General features: G+C 28.9%; 2 protein-coding genes across 2 annotated transcripts in view; both read right to left on the reverse strand.

Annotated features, from left to right (window-relative positions):
• Positions 1–9,154: 9,154 nt before the first annotated feature.
• LOC101239215 (uncharacterized) lies at positions 9,155–15,509 on the reverse strand. Its single transcript, XM_065805367.1, has 4 exons — positions 15,473–15,509; positions 10,111–10,198; positions 9,884–9,995; positions 9,155–9,641 (listed from the first exon to the last, which is right to left on the reverse strand). The coding sequence occupies exons 2-4, from the start codon at positions 10,194–10,196 to the stop codon at positions 9,465–9,467; spliced, it is 375 nt and encodes a 124-aa protein (XP_065661439.1). The 5' UTR covers positions 10,197–10,198; positions 15,473–15,509; the 3' UTR covers positions 9,155–9,464.
• LOC100198878 (mothers against decapentaplegic homolog 4) overlaps positions 10,766–17,843 on the reverse strand; it is a 35,272-nt gene continuing 28,194 nt past the window's right edge. The window contains exon 11 of the mRNA XM_065805366.1: positions 10,766–11,823. Coding sequence (XP_065661438.1) covers positions 11,336–11,823 — 488 coding nt within the window. The 3' untranslated portion in view covers positions 10,766–11,335. The remainder of the gene's footprint in view (positions 11,824–17,843) is intronic.

Below are 17,843 nucleotides of genomic sequence, written 5' to 3' on the forward strand. Positions count from 1 at the left end.
CTGCAGCTAATCTTAGACTCTAAGACACGTTGGAACAGCTTACTAGATATGATTTCAAGATTTGTTACCCTTAAGAAATGTATTCAAATGTCACTGATTGAGTTATCAAGCGATATTATGATTTCTGAGTCTGAATTTACCACCTTACAAAATCTAGTATATGCTTTAGAACCAATCAAGGTTGGTGCTAAAGCACTTTGCAGAAGAGATTCGAACTTGCTTTTACCTGATGGCATTCTGAAGTTCATTTTTAAGCAGCTAAAAAGCTAGGAAAGCTCCTTTAGTCAAGAGCTAGTTGACTCATTTACTAAAAGAGTCACTGAGAAGAGGAAGGCTATATTAGTCAACTTAGTTAAATATCTGAATAATCCTGATGTCATCAATGGAGCAACTAATGACATTTTTGAAAATTCTATGCCAATGAGAAATGCAATTACTACTACTGCATCATGTTTGTTTAACTGTTTGTTTGAGTAAAATAGAAGTGAGTCTATAGATGAGGATAATTTGTCAGATACTAAAACTAGACAGGAACAAGTACAACAATTTACTGCCTTGTCAGAAGAGCACGAGTTTTCCATCAGAGAGACAGTCAAAGAAACAAAAAGTAGAATCAATTTCCAAACTAATGCTCAAAGAAATCGCAGTATTTGAGCTAACAAAAAGCAAACAAGTAACTTAGATTTGTTGCACACGGCTTTGAAGTCGATCCAAGTAACAAGTGTGGAGGCTGAAAGGTTATTTTCTGCAAGTAAAATTAACCATTAAAAAAAGTTATCTGCTCAATTGTATTCAATGTACGTATATGACATTGTTGCTATATATATTTATGTTTTTGCTGCTTTGTTCCCCTGAAATGTATATAATAAAAAAGTACACTAGAAAACCGGAAAACCGGTTTTTAAAACATTGATAACCGCGGTTTATTCGAAAAACCGGTTTAAAAAAAAAATTTCCTTTCTCTAGTTCTTGGAGATATGTTATGTAAGATTTTTTCCATTACGAAGATTGTATTTGTTTATGGGTTTTACATTATAAAGGTTCATAAATACATCAGGAGATAAATGATTTTTACATTTAAACATAAAACATAAAATATGATAAACATTTAGTTCGCTTACCTTTAAGGCTTTCATTTCTCTCAGAAGTGCTTTTGAATTTGTAAAACGATTTACAAAATTAATTAAGCGAGCTGCGTGTTTCTGATGCTGATAAAGAGATTAAATTTTAGTTTTGTGCGCTTTTTGTTTTTTGCATTACGGCGGTCAGAAAAGTTCTATAAGCTAGAAAGCCTAAAAGAAGGGAACTGATATAGCAAGGTTGATATTGAATGTGTTGTAAGAGACAAAGTTTAACATTAAAAGTTTTTGTGGTCAAGGCTACAATAATGGCGCTAATATGGCAGGTATCTACATTGGAGTTCAAGCTTTGAGTTAATAGAATAATCCACAAGGAATTTTCATTCCTTACTCTACTTTGAGGTTATGTAGTGCACACGCTAATGAATCATCGCTCCTGTAAAATCCTACTTAAAAAATTTAAAAACTATACAATTTGTTCAGATGCAGCACTGTTTGTTGAAAAATCATTCAGAAAAAGATAGGATTATCATATTTATCAACTTTCTATTAAGCAATGGAGCTCAAATATTGACTCAGTCAAGCCAATTTTAAAAAAACCTAGAGAGATTTTGAAAAAGATCTTGTTAAAAGTAATAATGAATTGCATTATCTAATTAAGTGGATTAATTCTTTTAAGTTTATAATTTTTAGGTTCAATTGTTTAATGGTAGTTAACGATGTGAGTCTTCTTCTTTAATCCACTCAAATCGCTATCGATGATGAAATGAAAGTTTTAAACGGGCTCTTGTTAATTTTAGATCAAAAAGTAATGTTCATTTTCTTAAAAATTTTCTGGGAAAGTTCAGCATTTTTTAAAAATAGAAACAATCTAGTAAGCAAAAAACCTGCTAAACTTTTAATTGAAATTTATGCCAAGGAACTGCATTTAACGGGTCCTTAACTGTGTGTTTTACATAGTAAATTTCTGACATTGCCTATTTCAAGCTCTGAACTCAAAATATCATTCAGCAATCTGATTATTGTCTATGACTATCTTCTTTTAACAATAAACTAGAAGCAATCGTTCTACTCGATGATCTTTTACATTGAATCAGATTTAGCCGATACAGTAAATGATGTTATTGCAGTAACGTCAATGTGATTCTTGATTTTCTATGTAAAAAAAAAATAAGTAAAACGATTTGTTTGCTATTATTTTAAGATTCGCAGTATGATAAGACATTCATTAAACTTTTGGACCCTGGTATCACAAAAATTCTTTGCGGGCCTGAGGTGTTTCAAGAAGTCTTTTTACAGAGCACCGTGGAATACCATTTAACCAGGAAGTTTACGCCTTCCTCCTTTCCAATGATGCATATGTGACTAGAGCCGGCTTTGAACCACGGACTTCCTGTTCTGAAGCCAGAACTCTAACCACTACACCACGGCTGCGTTATTGTTATATTATGATGGTACTACTATAATTTTAGCAGCATAAGTTAATATGCCCAGATTTAACTGAAGCAGAAAATCAGTAGCATTATCAACTTAGAAAAGAAATAAATAAATTAAGTTTAGATTTGAATTTTAACTCTCCCTTTCGATATGGAATCCGTCAAAATCAAAACCAAGAATTAAAAAAAAAATACAAAATAGATAAAAAGTTGTATCAAATCATAAAAAGATTTTTTGAAAATCTTGAAATGTTTGTACCTAAATACAACATTTTTAGAAAACAAATTTGATGAATGGCTGTTATCAATACAAATTGTTCATATCTAATTGAAGTTACTGAAACTTGGTTCAAAAATGTCTCATTTATGAATATTCAGGGGAACAACATTTATAGAAGAGATAGTTGTGATGGTCGATAAGGAAGTGGTGTGTGTCTATATGTAAAAATTTCAACCGATTCATATAAGTTCAACAATATTTGGTTTAAACAGAGCAAAATTGAACAATTTTGGATAGTGGTAAAGATAAATATTTAGTTGATTGATAGATTAAGTCATTTCATTGATATGGCTGCTTTTGATTTAGTTTTTAAAGAAACTAGAAATAATTTTGATAAAAGAGGATTCAAAGATGTTTAGGTTATTGGAGATTTTAATTTTCCCTCAACAAATTGATCTAATTGAGATGTATCTTTTATTAAGGTGGTCGTCTGGTAAAAAAATCAAAAATACAATTTGGGGGAAAGTTTATTTTATTTTTCAACATTAAGAAGTTATATTTGTATGAAAAAAAAAAAAAAAAAAAAAAAAAAAAAAAAATTGTTTTTTAATGCTGAATCAGCAAAAAAATGGTTAAAACATCACTTTCTTAAAACAAAGAGTTCTAGCTATCTGTACATCCGTTTTGCATGAAGTTTGGTTTTTTATGCAGGATATATATAAAATTAGTATGTGAACCAGTAAAAATTTATAATTATGCTTAGATCCATAATGGCAGCTTTACGTATTTGGGGAAATTAAAAAAGGGGTAAAGTTCAACAAAAACCAACCCATATTTCCTAAAATGCTCAAAGAATTAATTAGATTCTGGTTCACATACTAACTTATACACAGATGAACAAACCCTGAAAATTTCATTCAAAAATGATTTATAGAAGTTGAGATATTTGTGTTTTAGGTCTGAAATATCACAAACGGAGAAAACCAACAAAATAAAAATAAAATAATTAAAATGATCCTTTAGAATAAAATCTCCTCCTTCCTGGTGTTTTTCTTTATCAATAAATCCTTTCCTTATAGCTCTTAACTTTTTTCTTTTGTTCTTTACAGTATCTGTTAATTTTTTTTGTATATTTTTGACTTTTTTACTATCAAATACTAAAGCACGATCAATAAAATATTTTCCTGGTGTTAAACAAAGATTCTTCAAAACATTAGCTAGAGCTAAATATCCATCATTAAAACTTACTACTGATGAAAACGTACACATTTCTAGTACTTCTTTCGAAAAAAATGTATATTTTGGACATTTCCGCCAGAGAATCTGATTAAACCCTTCGTTTGCATTTTGGCTTGTGCCTTGTAAGCACCGCGACAAAAGCTCATCACTACTTATTTCAATAAAAACCTTTTCAATTTCTTTTTTAATGACTTCAGGAATACCACCTTTTGAATTGTATTTAGATAAGCCTTTCTCAAAAAAAGTTGTTACAAGTTTGGTTATTAGTTTTGGCCCAAAACAACCAAAAATGATTGTTGCTAAGGGCGTTGCTAAGGGAAAAGGCTAGTACATGTCTTTACAGGAATTAAATTTTTGAAAAATTTAGTTAAAAAATATGTTTAAAAGTATATATTTTCTAAAAGAGCACAAATTTTTCTTTTAAGCTGGACTATTAACAAAAATTTGATTTTTTTAATATTTTTTACCAGACGACCACCTTAATAACAATTCAGGGATTGAAGAAATCTTCAGTAACACATTTTTATATCAGCATTTAAACGCTCCAACTTTCCAAATCTCAAATGAAGTTGCATATAATATATTGGATTTGAAGTGAGTCCGGAAATGTACAAGCAATAGACACACAATATGTGCTAGTTAATACCACTAAAAGACACTTATTTTGTGCTTGATAATACCACTAAAAGACACACAATTTGTGCTTGATAATACCACTAAAAAATATTTGGTAATATTTTTCAGTTACTTTCTTAAAAACAAAATAAAACCTCGTCACTTGTTATAAATTATTTTGAAATATGCTGATAATTTAAACAAAATTGGTAATAGTTTAAACAAATCTTTTCAAGATGTATTTTTATTGAAGTCGATGATGTTTTTCCAAAGTTTTTATGAAGAGTTACAAATTATGCTGCAAATTTTTCTAACCTCTCTCTTGATAAAGTCAGTTATAATGATGTTTTGAACAGGCTTTGGAGTCTTAACAAATATAAGGGCTTCAGACCTGAAAAGCTTCACCCTGTCTTTCGTAGGAATTTTTCAGAGGGATATTGGTACTTCCTTTAACATTAATCTTTAGAGAAATTTAAATCTGCAAACATAACTCCTCTCTTCGAAAAATCGAAAAAGATGACAAAGCAATTGTTGCTAATTATAGACCAGTTTCCTCACTTTAGTGTTATGCAAGATACTAGAAGGTATTATTCTTAACAAAACTATAAATTATTTTTTAAAACAATTTGCTAAGAGTATATTACATGAGTTCAGAAAGAATCCATGTAGGTATATTCTTGAAAAAATTATGCACAACAAATCTATTGGAAACAATTGATCTTATAACATTAAACATTGAAAATCATACTCCAGTTTATGTTGTTCTACTGCATTTTGCAAAGGCGTTTAACACTGTTGCTCATAACAGATTGTTCCTAAACTATAAGCTTGTGTTTCTGAATAGTTACTGCTTAAATGGATTGCATCTTTTTGAAATAGGAGGCAGAGAGTAGTTAAGAGTGACAATAATTAGGTGGATATTTTTAGTGATGTTCCTCAGGGTTCAATTATTGAATCATTCTCTTTTATTGTCTACGTTATTATTTTCCAGGATAAAATTAAAAATGTTTCAAAGTAATGTACTGATGATACTAACATAATGCAATAACTGAATTATGGCTCTACTAATAAAAATCAATAATTTTTCATTAATGGTATACAACTTTATGATATTGAGTCTGAACGAGATCTTGGAGTTATATTCTCTACAAATCTTAAGTGGAATGATCAACTATGACACTTGGCAAAGCAAACCAAATGCTTGGACAAATAAATCATTTTTAAGTTTCGGTTGTCAACTTATGAGACCTTTTATTTCTTTAATTTATAATCCTTTAATTGTTTAAACAAGCATTTGATTGCTTGCTTCGTAGCAATCAAGCATATCTTCTGTCATAGTGTGCGCGATAACACACTAACTGGTTTTGTCCAGCACAACATGTTGCACATGAAGAAAATCATGGAACTACAAACGAGTTTAAAAAGCTCCCGGAATTCCTATATCTACTGTTAAAAGGGTTGTAAATGTTGGAAGACTAAATCCATCAAATGAGCATAAAGGATCGGGAAGAAAATTTTTTTAACAATAAGTTAGTGATAAATAAAATTCGATGTATTTTTTCTAAGAAATTTTGTTAAATAAAGGAGCTAACAAGTAAAAAGTTTGATCTTTTGGTTGTGAAAGAGAAGAAATACTACAGTTACAAATCTTTCCGAGTAATTAAATACCCAAATTATTCTTACAGATAAAATTCCAATGCCAAAACACGAGTATAAAAACCCTACTCTCAAGTTTAATCAAAATTAAATGACTACATTTTGATGGAAGACAAGACTTACATAAAATGTGACTTGAGTTAACTTCTTGGTGACAAATATTATACTTTTTTTCGTGGCGGTGTAAGCAACAAATATAAATACACACTTGTAGACAAATTTGCTCTTATAGCGAGCAGTTTGTAGTCGTAGAAAAAAAAGCTTTTGCGATGTCTTCAACTTTGACATCAAAAATTTATTTTTAAGAATTTCTTTAAAAGCAACTTTTTTTCAATACCGAAAAATTGCTCTTATAGCAAGCAACTTGCAGTTGCGGAAACAAAGAAAGCTCTTGTGATATCATTAACCTTAGCATTAGAAATTTATAGTCAAGAGTGTCTTTAAAAGCGACTTTTGACTCGATTGCTCGCTAGACTGGTTTGTTTTTGCATGACTTAGTTTCGTGCTATTACGCTAAGAAAACTTTGGAGTGGTATAAATTGAGAAAGGTTAATTTTGTACCAAAATAACTCACTACAAAAATTTCTGTCCATTGAAAAATATTGGGGTATTGGCAAAGTATATTTGCTTAAAACAAGAATATTAACTCAGTACAAAATTTTTTAAAGGCGTGGTCAACCATAAGTTTACATTGTACATTCTATTACAAGTTAGGGTCTTTTATAAAGTATGGGAGAGGGAAGCTGCCCAAAAACGTACGAATTCGTAGAAGGGAGGAGGAGGGGGTAAGACGTGGTTTAGTGGAGGGGGGGGGGGATTAAGTGCGTACACGTTTTGACTACTTTTTTTTGTATCTCTCCATGAAACTTTATTTATTTAACAAAAAGCATCGAATTTCACGAGATAATTAATAGTATGCTATGTAACAGAAATGTTGAATTAACTAAACATTTTTTTGTTCTTAAAGTTTTGAAACTTATTATTAACTCAGTACAAAATTTTTTAAAGGCGTGGTCAACCATAAGTTTACATTGTACATTCTATTACAAGTTAGGGTCTTTTATAAAGTATGGGAGAGGGAAGCTGCCCAAAAACGTACGAATTCGTAGAAGGGAGGAGGAGGGGGTAAGACGTGGTTTAGTGGAGGGGGGGGGGGATTAAGTGCGTACACGTTTTGACTACTTTTTTTTGTATCTCTCCATGAAACTTTATTTATTTAACAAAAAGCATCGAATTTCACGAGATAATTAATAGTATGCTATGTAACAGAAATGTTGAATTAACTAAACATTTTTTTGTTCTTAAAGTTTTGAAACTTTTATGCGTTGGGGAAAGGATTGATTTAGCAATAAATAATACATGCGAAGAATGAGGGAGGGGGAGTGGAGTGGTTAAATGCATACAGAGGTGTTCAATGGAGAGGGGTCACTAATCAGTGGTTGTACTGCGTGCGCCCCTTTACAAGTGCGACATGTTATGTTTAAAATAATGTGGTGTGCGATTAAAATTACATATTGCGCAATATACTTTAATGCAAATGCATTTTAGTATTTTTAAATTCTTGATTGGGAAGGTCAAAGTACGAAAAAAATAATTTTGATTTTTCAAAATTATATATAAAAGTTTCCACTATGCAAGAATGTTTTGAAACATTTTCATATTTTGTAGGTTTATAAAAAGGAAAAAAAAGTTCGCAGAAAATTTGAAATTTATAAGTTTCTCTTTTTCCCCGATAATATTTGTCCGCTATCTTTAAATTAAGTACAAAAAAATATTTAACTAAATAAAAAGTTTTAATCCTTGCTGCTTTTAATGTTTTGAATTTTCAAAGAGGCATGGAGGGTCTTGATTTAATGATAAATCGTATGCTATTGAAAGTGTACTAAGGGTGTGAAAACTCGCAAACATGCAAATAAAACTAAACCTAAAAATCAACCTCGCTTTATACCAAGAGCCACAAAAATGTTTTATAAATAAAAAAAAAAAGGTATTAATAAACTGCGTTCGTCATATTGGTATATCTAATATATAAGGTTTATTTAGGTTTAAAACATACTGGTGGTATGGTTTAAAAGTTAGTTAGGTTTAAAACACTGTAGGTGTTTAAAACATACCTATTATAAAAAATATTTTTTGTCAAAAATGATCACAAAAGATTAGATCTAGAAGTAAAGGTAGAAAATTATAAATATAACCAATCTTGTCGGTGTAGTCGCAAATAAAACAGATGGCTACGGGTAAAACGTGACTTCCGAAACTAGTACCGAAAGAAATTGGACTCAAAAAACATGTTAAGTTATTTTTATCTAATTTAAAAACTAAATGAAATAATAAATCAAAGTTACTGTCAAATAGCAATTCTGGTATGTGAAAACATGTTTATGTGGTCACATCTATATTAGAAATTAAAGAAGAGAATGAACGGTTGTTGTCATTGCAGCTTTACATTACGTCTGATGACCGTCTAAACTAATCAGACTGAAATAGCAAAGAAAATAATAAGTGTGTTTATAAATATAAACATTATAAAGCTACAAAAAATGAATAGCCGAACGGCTATCTTTTTATATAACTTTGTAAAACAATTTTCTTTTTGCCTAAAGATTGAGTTGCTTTTAAAGGTATAAATACTTTACATACAAATTTGTTTCAAGAACACTTCTTTATACTCAAACTTCAGAAAAGTTTTGTACTCAAACTTCAGAAAGTGTATATAAAGTTTATAAAAAGAAGTGTTCTTGAAACAAATTTGTATGTAAAGTATTTATACTTTAAAAAGCAACTTAATTTTAAGACAAAAAGAAAATTGTTTTACAAAGTTATACAAAAAGATAGCCGTTTGGCTATTTATTTTTTGTAGCTTTATAAAAGATCAACATTTAGTCAACAAATTTAATAAAAACAGCACATTAAATAAAAACAATTTTTTAAAAATGATTTTACATAATCGCAAGATTTTTGGACTTAAAAACAAATATCAGCTTTAACATTTAATTTTTCGTGGTTAAATTTCAAAACAATTCTCCATATTAGGTCTTCTAACATCACTAAGGAAATTTTCATTTCTATATTTTTTTTTATATAAAAATATATTTTCTAATTATGGTGCGTTAGTACAAGACTCATTGCGAAATGCTTGTCAATTACGCCAATCGACGAAATAGCGCTCAAATTATACGAATTCATTTTAATTCTTTAATTTTATTTAAAATAAAATTTTTATTTCTGATTTTTACCATTGTAGCGCCTAGTATCCGAAACCATTAGATGATCAAGAACACTTGGCTTTCCCAAACCCAGTCCAAATACATCAGGACCCAAATGTCTTTTCTGCCAAATACGACGCTTTTGATCAGCTATCTGTTGTTCTAGCTTTTCTGGCATTGCGGCTTCTTCCTGTAAGACAATAACCATGTAAGACAATAGACCATTTTATTAACTATTGATTTAATATTACCTAATATTTAAAAACGAGGTTTGTAAAGTTATAAGCTTAAGTTATAACAAATGAATTTATAAGCTGTTATAATAATTTTTTACAAACCTCGCCTTTCGCATTATATATTATACTACTCTTCGTTGTAAGGATTAATGAAAAGGTCTATCGAAAAGAAATTTAAAATAACTTGAGCTCATACTCTTGTTAAATAAGGAAACGCAATCATTGACTCGACACCTGCGATTCTAAGTTCCAAGTTTCTTTTCGTTTTACGCATTCCTGAGCTCTCATGTCGCACACGACGATTTTTACTATACACAAAAAGAATAAAATATTAACTAATAATCTTTATACTTAAATAGAATGTATATAAAAATTATACTATATAAGAATAGAATGTAATAACTTAAAACTCAGCAACATTACCCTATCCATTGCTTTCCAGGTACGCCAAGACTTCTTGGACGCCAACCTGCACGACCGGCAGCCAATAAAATAGGTGTAAAAAACATCTATAACATTTAACAATATTTGTTCAAAATAATAAAAATACCCAGTAGCGCATTCAAAATTTTTGAAAAAATACAGTCTTTCTAAATCAAACAACAACTCGAATTATGTAACAATTTATACAATTTATATAAAAATTTCTACTAAAACTCATTTTTAAAAACTATTTATAATCGAGACGCAACACAAAAAAATGCCTGTTAAAGTATACCACAAAAAAAAATTTAACGATTTCGAAAAAATATATTCTTAGCATAAAAGTAATAAATAGTAAAAAAAAAATTTAAACTTAAAAAAATAGAAGATTTTATAATTCGGTTAATATAGATTATTCAATTTCTGAAAAAAAAAAAAAAAAAAAAAAAAAACCAGAAAAAACACAAAAAAAAAGCATTACAACCCAAAAGCAAAATTTAAAATAAACGGGTAAAGATTTTTTTTTTATATTTTTATGTTTCCAGTCATAATTTGACCTACAATTCGATGATTCTACAGTTATTTTTTATTAGTAATAGAAATTCTATCAACAGCAGCAATTAAGTGAAATAAATTTAGTTAGATGAAAACAAAATTTGAAAACAAAACATAAATCGAATAATCTTTGAAACCTCTAAGTAAAGTTTTTAAAAATAAAATCTTAAAAAATAATAAGCACAAAAGAAAAAAATTGTCGTAAAAATATTTTAAAAATTTCCGTCACTTAACTTGCAAAAAGATTTTAAATCCACTCTTGAGATGCATGTTTTTTAGTCCAAAATAATTTATTCAACAATACAAAATTACTTTATAAATTAAAAAAAAATATTTTGATTGCTAGAACAGAAATTTCTCAGAACAGAATCTCCAAAAATTGTTTTTTTATTGACAAGAGGTAAAATTCTTTCTATAACAAAATAAACTGTAGTTTTTCAATCCCATCTAACGGTAATTTAACACACTGGTTCCAGGTGTAATGCAATACAAACCATAGGAAAAAGTTTAATGAACACAAAAAAGGCCATTAATAAAACAATGCTTTTATAGTCGAAAGTAGATAAAATCTCGTCAAATCTCTCGTAAAATGAATTAGCCTGATGAAGGTACTGTAGTATCTTAGGCAAAATTTGTTGAATGCTTCGAGTATCATAACTGCCATTATGAATTAATGATCACTAGGCATCGGTTCATTTATTGGTATTTGATGTAAAACATCGTCTAATAATTGTAATGCACGATGTAAACGTATCTCTATCCAACACGGAGTTTGTTTGATATGAACACGAGGATAATCGGGACCCCAACCTTTTACAAAACTAAGCCTAAGTAAACATAATCTGCGCAAATCATCGACTCCAAGTGACGCAGATGGGTGATTTAAACTATAAGCAGGTCCGGCACCTCCTGCTACAGCTGCAACTTGAGCAGCAGCAGCTGCTTGAGCAGCCTGTGCTTGTTGCTTCATTTGCTCATAACACATTCGCAGATCAAATACCTTAATATAAGCTTGTGGGTAAATTTTATGAACAGCATCGCCAGGAGAACGCCCAGCTTGTCGGTCAAGGAAATAACTCGAGACAAATACACTTTGGTCACTTAAACATCTTACCCACACATCACCTTCTCCTCTTCTGTCAAGTTTTATACCACGCCCTATGAAAAAAACAACAGAAATAATAAATCAAAAAATAAATATACTTATTGTACTTTTTTTATGCATATGCATATATATTTTATATATATATATATATATATATATATATATATATATATATATATATATATATATATATATATATATATATATAATTTTTTAGCATCAATTTAGCATGAATCGGAATTTGAAATTATATTATATATTAATTGATACATATTATATATTAATTGATATATATATATATATATATATATATATATATATATATATATATGCATAAAATATAGTTATATATATAGTTAGTAGCAGTTAGTAGTAAACGGCAGAGCAAGTGAGTGTGTTATCAGACACAATTTGACAGCCAAAATGATCGATTGCTGCTTTACTGAAGGCAATTTAACAACTTCTTCTGGTAGAGAGTTCCATAAATTCGCTACTCTATTAAAGTTTTCTCTGTGCTTATGTTTTGTCATTTCCTTGAAATATTTAAAGCAGTGACCTCTTGTATGATTATTAACGATTGGAAAACGAATGCCTTTTTCTGATTTGTTAATATTATTCATAATTTTATACATTTGTATTAGATCTCCTCTTTGTCTCCTTTCCACTAGTGTAGTTAGGTTTAATTCTTCGAGTCTTTTTGTATAGGAAAGATTCCAGATTGGTGATACTAGTTTAGTAGCTTTGTGCTGGATTCTTTTGATATAATCACAATCTGATTTAAGAAATGGAGACCATACTTAATAAAAGTAATATAAAGTAAACAAAGTAACTTATAATAGAAACAAACAAACGATTTTTTGATATGACCAAGCATTTGATTTGCTTTGTTAGAAGCATTAATCACTTGATTATTCCATTTTAGATTCGTATTGAAAAGTTCTCCAAGATCTTATTCTGTATCTGACTTCGTTAATTGAATACTGTTTAAATTGCATAAATAGCTTTTGTTATCGTGGCCATAATGCATAACTACAGATTTTGATATGCTAAACAAAAGAAGCCAAGTTTGAGACCATTTGTAGAAAATGTCTAGATCATTTTGAAAATCATCAAAACCAGCTTTTTTGCTAGTAGATTATTCTTATACAGGTACTCTTCTATTTTAGCTCTAATTATACTTTCCATAATTTTACATGGAGCAGAAGTCAATGAAACTGAACAATAATTGCTGGGAAGAGTCTGATCACCTTTTTTGAATAGTGGCGTTATGCTCGCTGATTTAAATTGAATTGGAAGCTGACTATTAGATGCCCTAATAATTAATGTTAGAGGAAAAGAAACGCTTCAGCATTTGAGCAGAAATGGATGCATATTATCAGGACCACATGCTTTATTTTGATTAAGGTTTTTTAATTTATCTAATATCATTTCGTAGCTGGTATCATTTGGATCTAGATCAACAAACTTTTAGTAATTTTGGTTAAATTTACCTGTGAAATGTGGAAGTTCCCCTTCTTCATTTACAAAAACTTCTTGGAAACATTTATTGAGTAGATTAGACATCTCTCTAGATCCTTGAGTTAGATCACCATTAGCTGTTTTTAAGGCTCTGATTGATTCTTGGACTAGTTGTTGACTGTTTAGGTATTTATACAGAAGTTTCAGATTCGATTTGGATCTTTTAACTAAAAAATATGCAAGACGAGCTATTTTAATTTCTTTTTTAATTAACTTGCAGGTCAGTTTGTACTCTTTAAATATAGTAAGAACTTTCCATTTACAAGCATAGCTCAAGTATCAGGTATAAGATGTTGCTTTTTTTTAATAAAGTTTCAAGATCGTTTTTGATCCATGGAGCAATTTGTTTTTTTATTTGAGATACATCAAGCACTATGATGAAATGATAACATGCTACATTTGAAAAATGAATTAGTTTGTCATACATTTCCTGAACAGATAGAGTTTCAAATAGCATTACCCAATCAACATTTGTAACTGAGTTAAAGATTTTATTGGTGTCAGCTTTTTTGTAATTAAACTTTAAGTAGCTTTGCGATAAGTTATTAACCCTATTTTTAATAATAAAATTAAAAAAGATGACCATATGACCTTTATTTATGTAACCAAGGACAGATCTTGAGGCTGAGTTGTGAAGATTAGATCAAGAGTGTAGCAAGAAGTAGCAGAATTATTTGGTATTTGAAAAGTTAAAACATTTACATGCTGATACAGATGTTTTGAGTTTCACTAAAGTTATGCTCGATGCCATTTTCATTTTTGATGTTTGTGACATATCCATTTGACCATACAATCGATGAGAAATAAAAATCCCCTGTAATTAGTAAGTCTTTGTATCCTTTTCTGTCAACATATTCTTTTTGAAAACTAAGAAAACCACTTATGTCAACAAAATCGTTTGATCTGTAGATACAATCAACTAAATACTTGTTTTCAAAATACACTGTAGCCAAAATTTGTTCAATTTTAATTAAATTAAAAACAGCATCACTTAGCTCTAGTGATTTAATAGTTTCAGTAATATATAGACAAACACCACCTTTTCTGCGCCAATCATTTCTGTCTCTTCTTTATAGATTATAGCCATTTAGATTTACAATTGAGATGCTTTTGTGGATGGTACGTGTCTACTAATACCTTAAATTCATCAAATTTATTTTCTAAAGAGGTTGCATTTAAATACATATATTTTAAAGTATTTTGTCCTTTTAGAGAGTGACTGAAATGATTTTGTTGAGTTAGTACTGTTGAGCTTTAATTTTGACAATCTGATTTCCACGAATGCCATATCAAAAAGGCGAGTGTCTTCAGCAGTCTTCAGCAAGTTTACTGTTTGCTTCGTTTCTTTTTTTCTTAAATTGTAATTAAGTCTTCTTTGTGCTTCAGTTAAATCTGGACTTGAGTAAACTGATTTGTAACCTTCTTTCTCTCTTATATTTTTTGCTGCTAGAAGTGGATTTCTTAACGAAACATCTCTTAGTTCAACTATTATTGGACCAGGTTTATTTGTATTTTTAGATTTTAGTCTTCTTACATAAACTGGTGAAACATTGCTTTTGCCAATTACATTAAAAATCTCTTTGATTTTTTCGCCATCATCTGCTTTTTTGTCTACTAAAAATTCCATTTCGGATTTAGGTATTCCATAAATTTTTTTTCAGGTATTCAATAAGGTTTTTTTTTCTTCTTTTTTTTTTAATTTAACTCACTTATAGTTGCATTTGCTACAGTTAGTTGATCAGCTGGTTTTTTAGCATTTTAAGCACCTTGTTTTATTACTTGAACCCAATTGATGCTGATGTTTGAAGGATTTACTACTTTTTTTTGCTGATTCCAAATTTACTTTGAGTTTTGCTTTTGATTTACTTTTGTACAAATTTTTTACAAATTTACTTTTGAGGTTTGCTATTTCTTTGCTTTTCTCATTTTTGTTGCGCTCTAGTAGATTTAATCAATCAGCGAAAGTCATAAGAACTTTTGATATATTCCCACGCCACTTATGTAGCTGCTTACTTGATTCACTCCCTCTGCCATCAAGTTTTGGCCAGTTGTTCTCTTGAAGAAATTCTGTAATCATTTTGATAAAGCAAAGGTTTTAAGCAATTCTTTACACAAGTTTTTTGATAGGAGGGCTACAACCCTACAACCTCTGTGTTGTGAAATATTTAATTTTATTAGTTAGCCTATTACACAGGGACTAAAAAGTTTCAGTATTTGTTTTTTTTTCCGCCAGTATCTGTTTTATTATATATATACATATATATAAATATATATAAATAAATATATATATATATATATATATATATATATATATATATATATATATATATATATATATATATAAATTAGTAAAAAATACTTATCTAACTTTTTCTTCTACTTGAAGTTTCACCATTGCTGGATCATTAGGAAGAGTTCAGGAAGAGATATTTATATATATATAAATATATATATAAATATATATATATATATATATATATATATATATATATATATATATATAAATATATATATAAATATATATATATATATATATATATATATATATAAATATATATATATATATATATAAATATATATATTTATATATTTATATATTTATATATATATATATTTATATATATATATATATATATATATTTGTCAGTCTATTTGTCAGTCGATGTAGCAGCCCTCTGTTGCGAGTTAGGCTATTTGTCAGTCGATGTAGCAGCCCTCTGTTGCGAGTTAGGCTATTTGTCAGTCGATGTAGCAGCACTTTGTTGTGAGTCAGGCTATGAGATAGTTGATGTAGCAACACTCCGTGCATGATTTACAGTAAAAATAAATAAAAATAATAACATTTTATTAAAAAAATAAAAATAAAAACATTTTATTAAAAAAAAATAAAAATAATAACATTGTTTATATTTTTAAAAACATTTTAATTGACCAGAATGTTTTGAAAACATTCTGGTCAATTAAATTTGCGTTTTTGCAGTTATTTTAAAAAACAATTTTGTAATTAAATTAATGGTTTTAACTTTCTGACAACACGCAAATGTTGGATGAAAGTCAAAAGTAATTAAAAGTGACGTATTTGTTGGCATAAGAATCATTTTTTTCTATCCATACTCCCAAATGCAACAATATTTATATATATATATATATATATATATATATATATATATATATATATATATATATATATATATATATATATATATATATATATATATATATATATATATATATATATATAGAACCCTTAGATGTTGTCCGAAAGTTTTTTCCATATTTTGTTGACAAAAAGTAAAAATTAAAATGCAAGACCGGAATTTTTTTTTTTTAATAATGATAGACTGCCTGCCCCAACCAAACCCTCAGTCGATGTAGCAGCACTCCCTTGCGGGTCAAGCTATTTGTCAGTCGATGTAGCAGCACTCCCTTGCGAGTCAGGCTATTTGTCAGTCGATGTAGCAGCACTCCCTTGCGAGTCAGGCTATTTGTCAGTCGATGTAGCAGCACTCCCTTGCGAGTCAGGCTATAAGATAGTCGATGTAGCAACACTCCGCGCATGATTTACAGTAAAAAAAATAAAAATAAAAACATTTTATTAAAAAAAATAAAAATAATTTATTAAAAAAAATTAAAATAAAAACATTGTTTATATTGTTAAAAACATTCAAAATGTTTTAAAAACATTCAGTATGTTTTTAAAAACATTCTGGTCAATTAAATTTGCGTTTTTGTGGTTTTTTTAAAAAACGATTAATTTGTAATTAAATTAATGGTTTTTACTTTCGTCCAACACGGAAATGTTGGACGAAAGTTAAAAGTAATTAAAAGTGACGTATATGTTGGCGTAAGAATCACTTTTTTCCTTCCGCTCTTCCCAAAGCCAACAAACTATAGATCTATATATATATATATATATATATATATATATATATATATATATATATATACACATATATATACATGATTTGATAACCAATTAAAATGCTAGAGCTTTTTTAACTTTAAAATAAAACTAAACCAACATCAACCAGAATATTTAAATTTTTCTGTTTTTTATTTCTTGGTAAAGACAACTTTTGAACTTTATTATATAATCATAAACAAACTAACATTAGTATACATATAAACAAGAACCACAATTGTTAAACATTTGAATATTGCAAGTAACTGAAGTTTAAAATGCAAAGGGTGTTCTACAGTCTGCCTCAGTAGAAATTAACCTTCTGGGCTTTACTCATAACAAAAGTTGCAATGGCTTCGTGGTAGCACAGAGTTTCTGTAAGATCATGCTCAATAAAAATAGCTTGTCAATTGGTGAGTTTGTCAAGGTTCATTAGAGTGCTCATCTTAGGCGATGGAAACAGGAACTGTGTTAAAAATGTGTAGCAAAATCTATACTGTCATTCAAAGAGACATTTCTGGTAGATCTCATTCAATAATTTCATCAAAGTGAGAGATTCTTTTTGATCAAAAAAGATTAACGTGCTTCAGAGTACCCTGATGGATTTTTTAATATTTTTTGCTTTCTCCACTTTGTTCACCTATTTACATTAAG

Source organism: Hydra vulgaris, chromosome 09 (assembly GCF_038396675.1).
Source record: "Hydra vulgaris chromosome 09, alternate assembly HydraT2T_AEP".
Lineage (NCBI taxonomy): Eukaryota > Metazoa > Cnidaria > Hydrozoa > Anthoathecata > Hydridae > Hydra > Hydra vulgaris.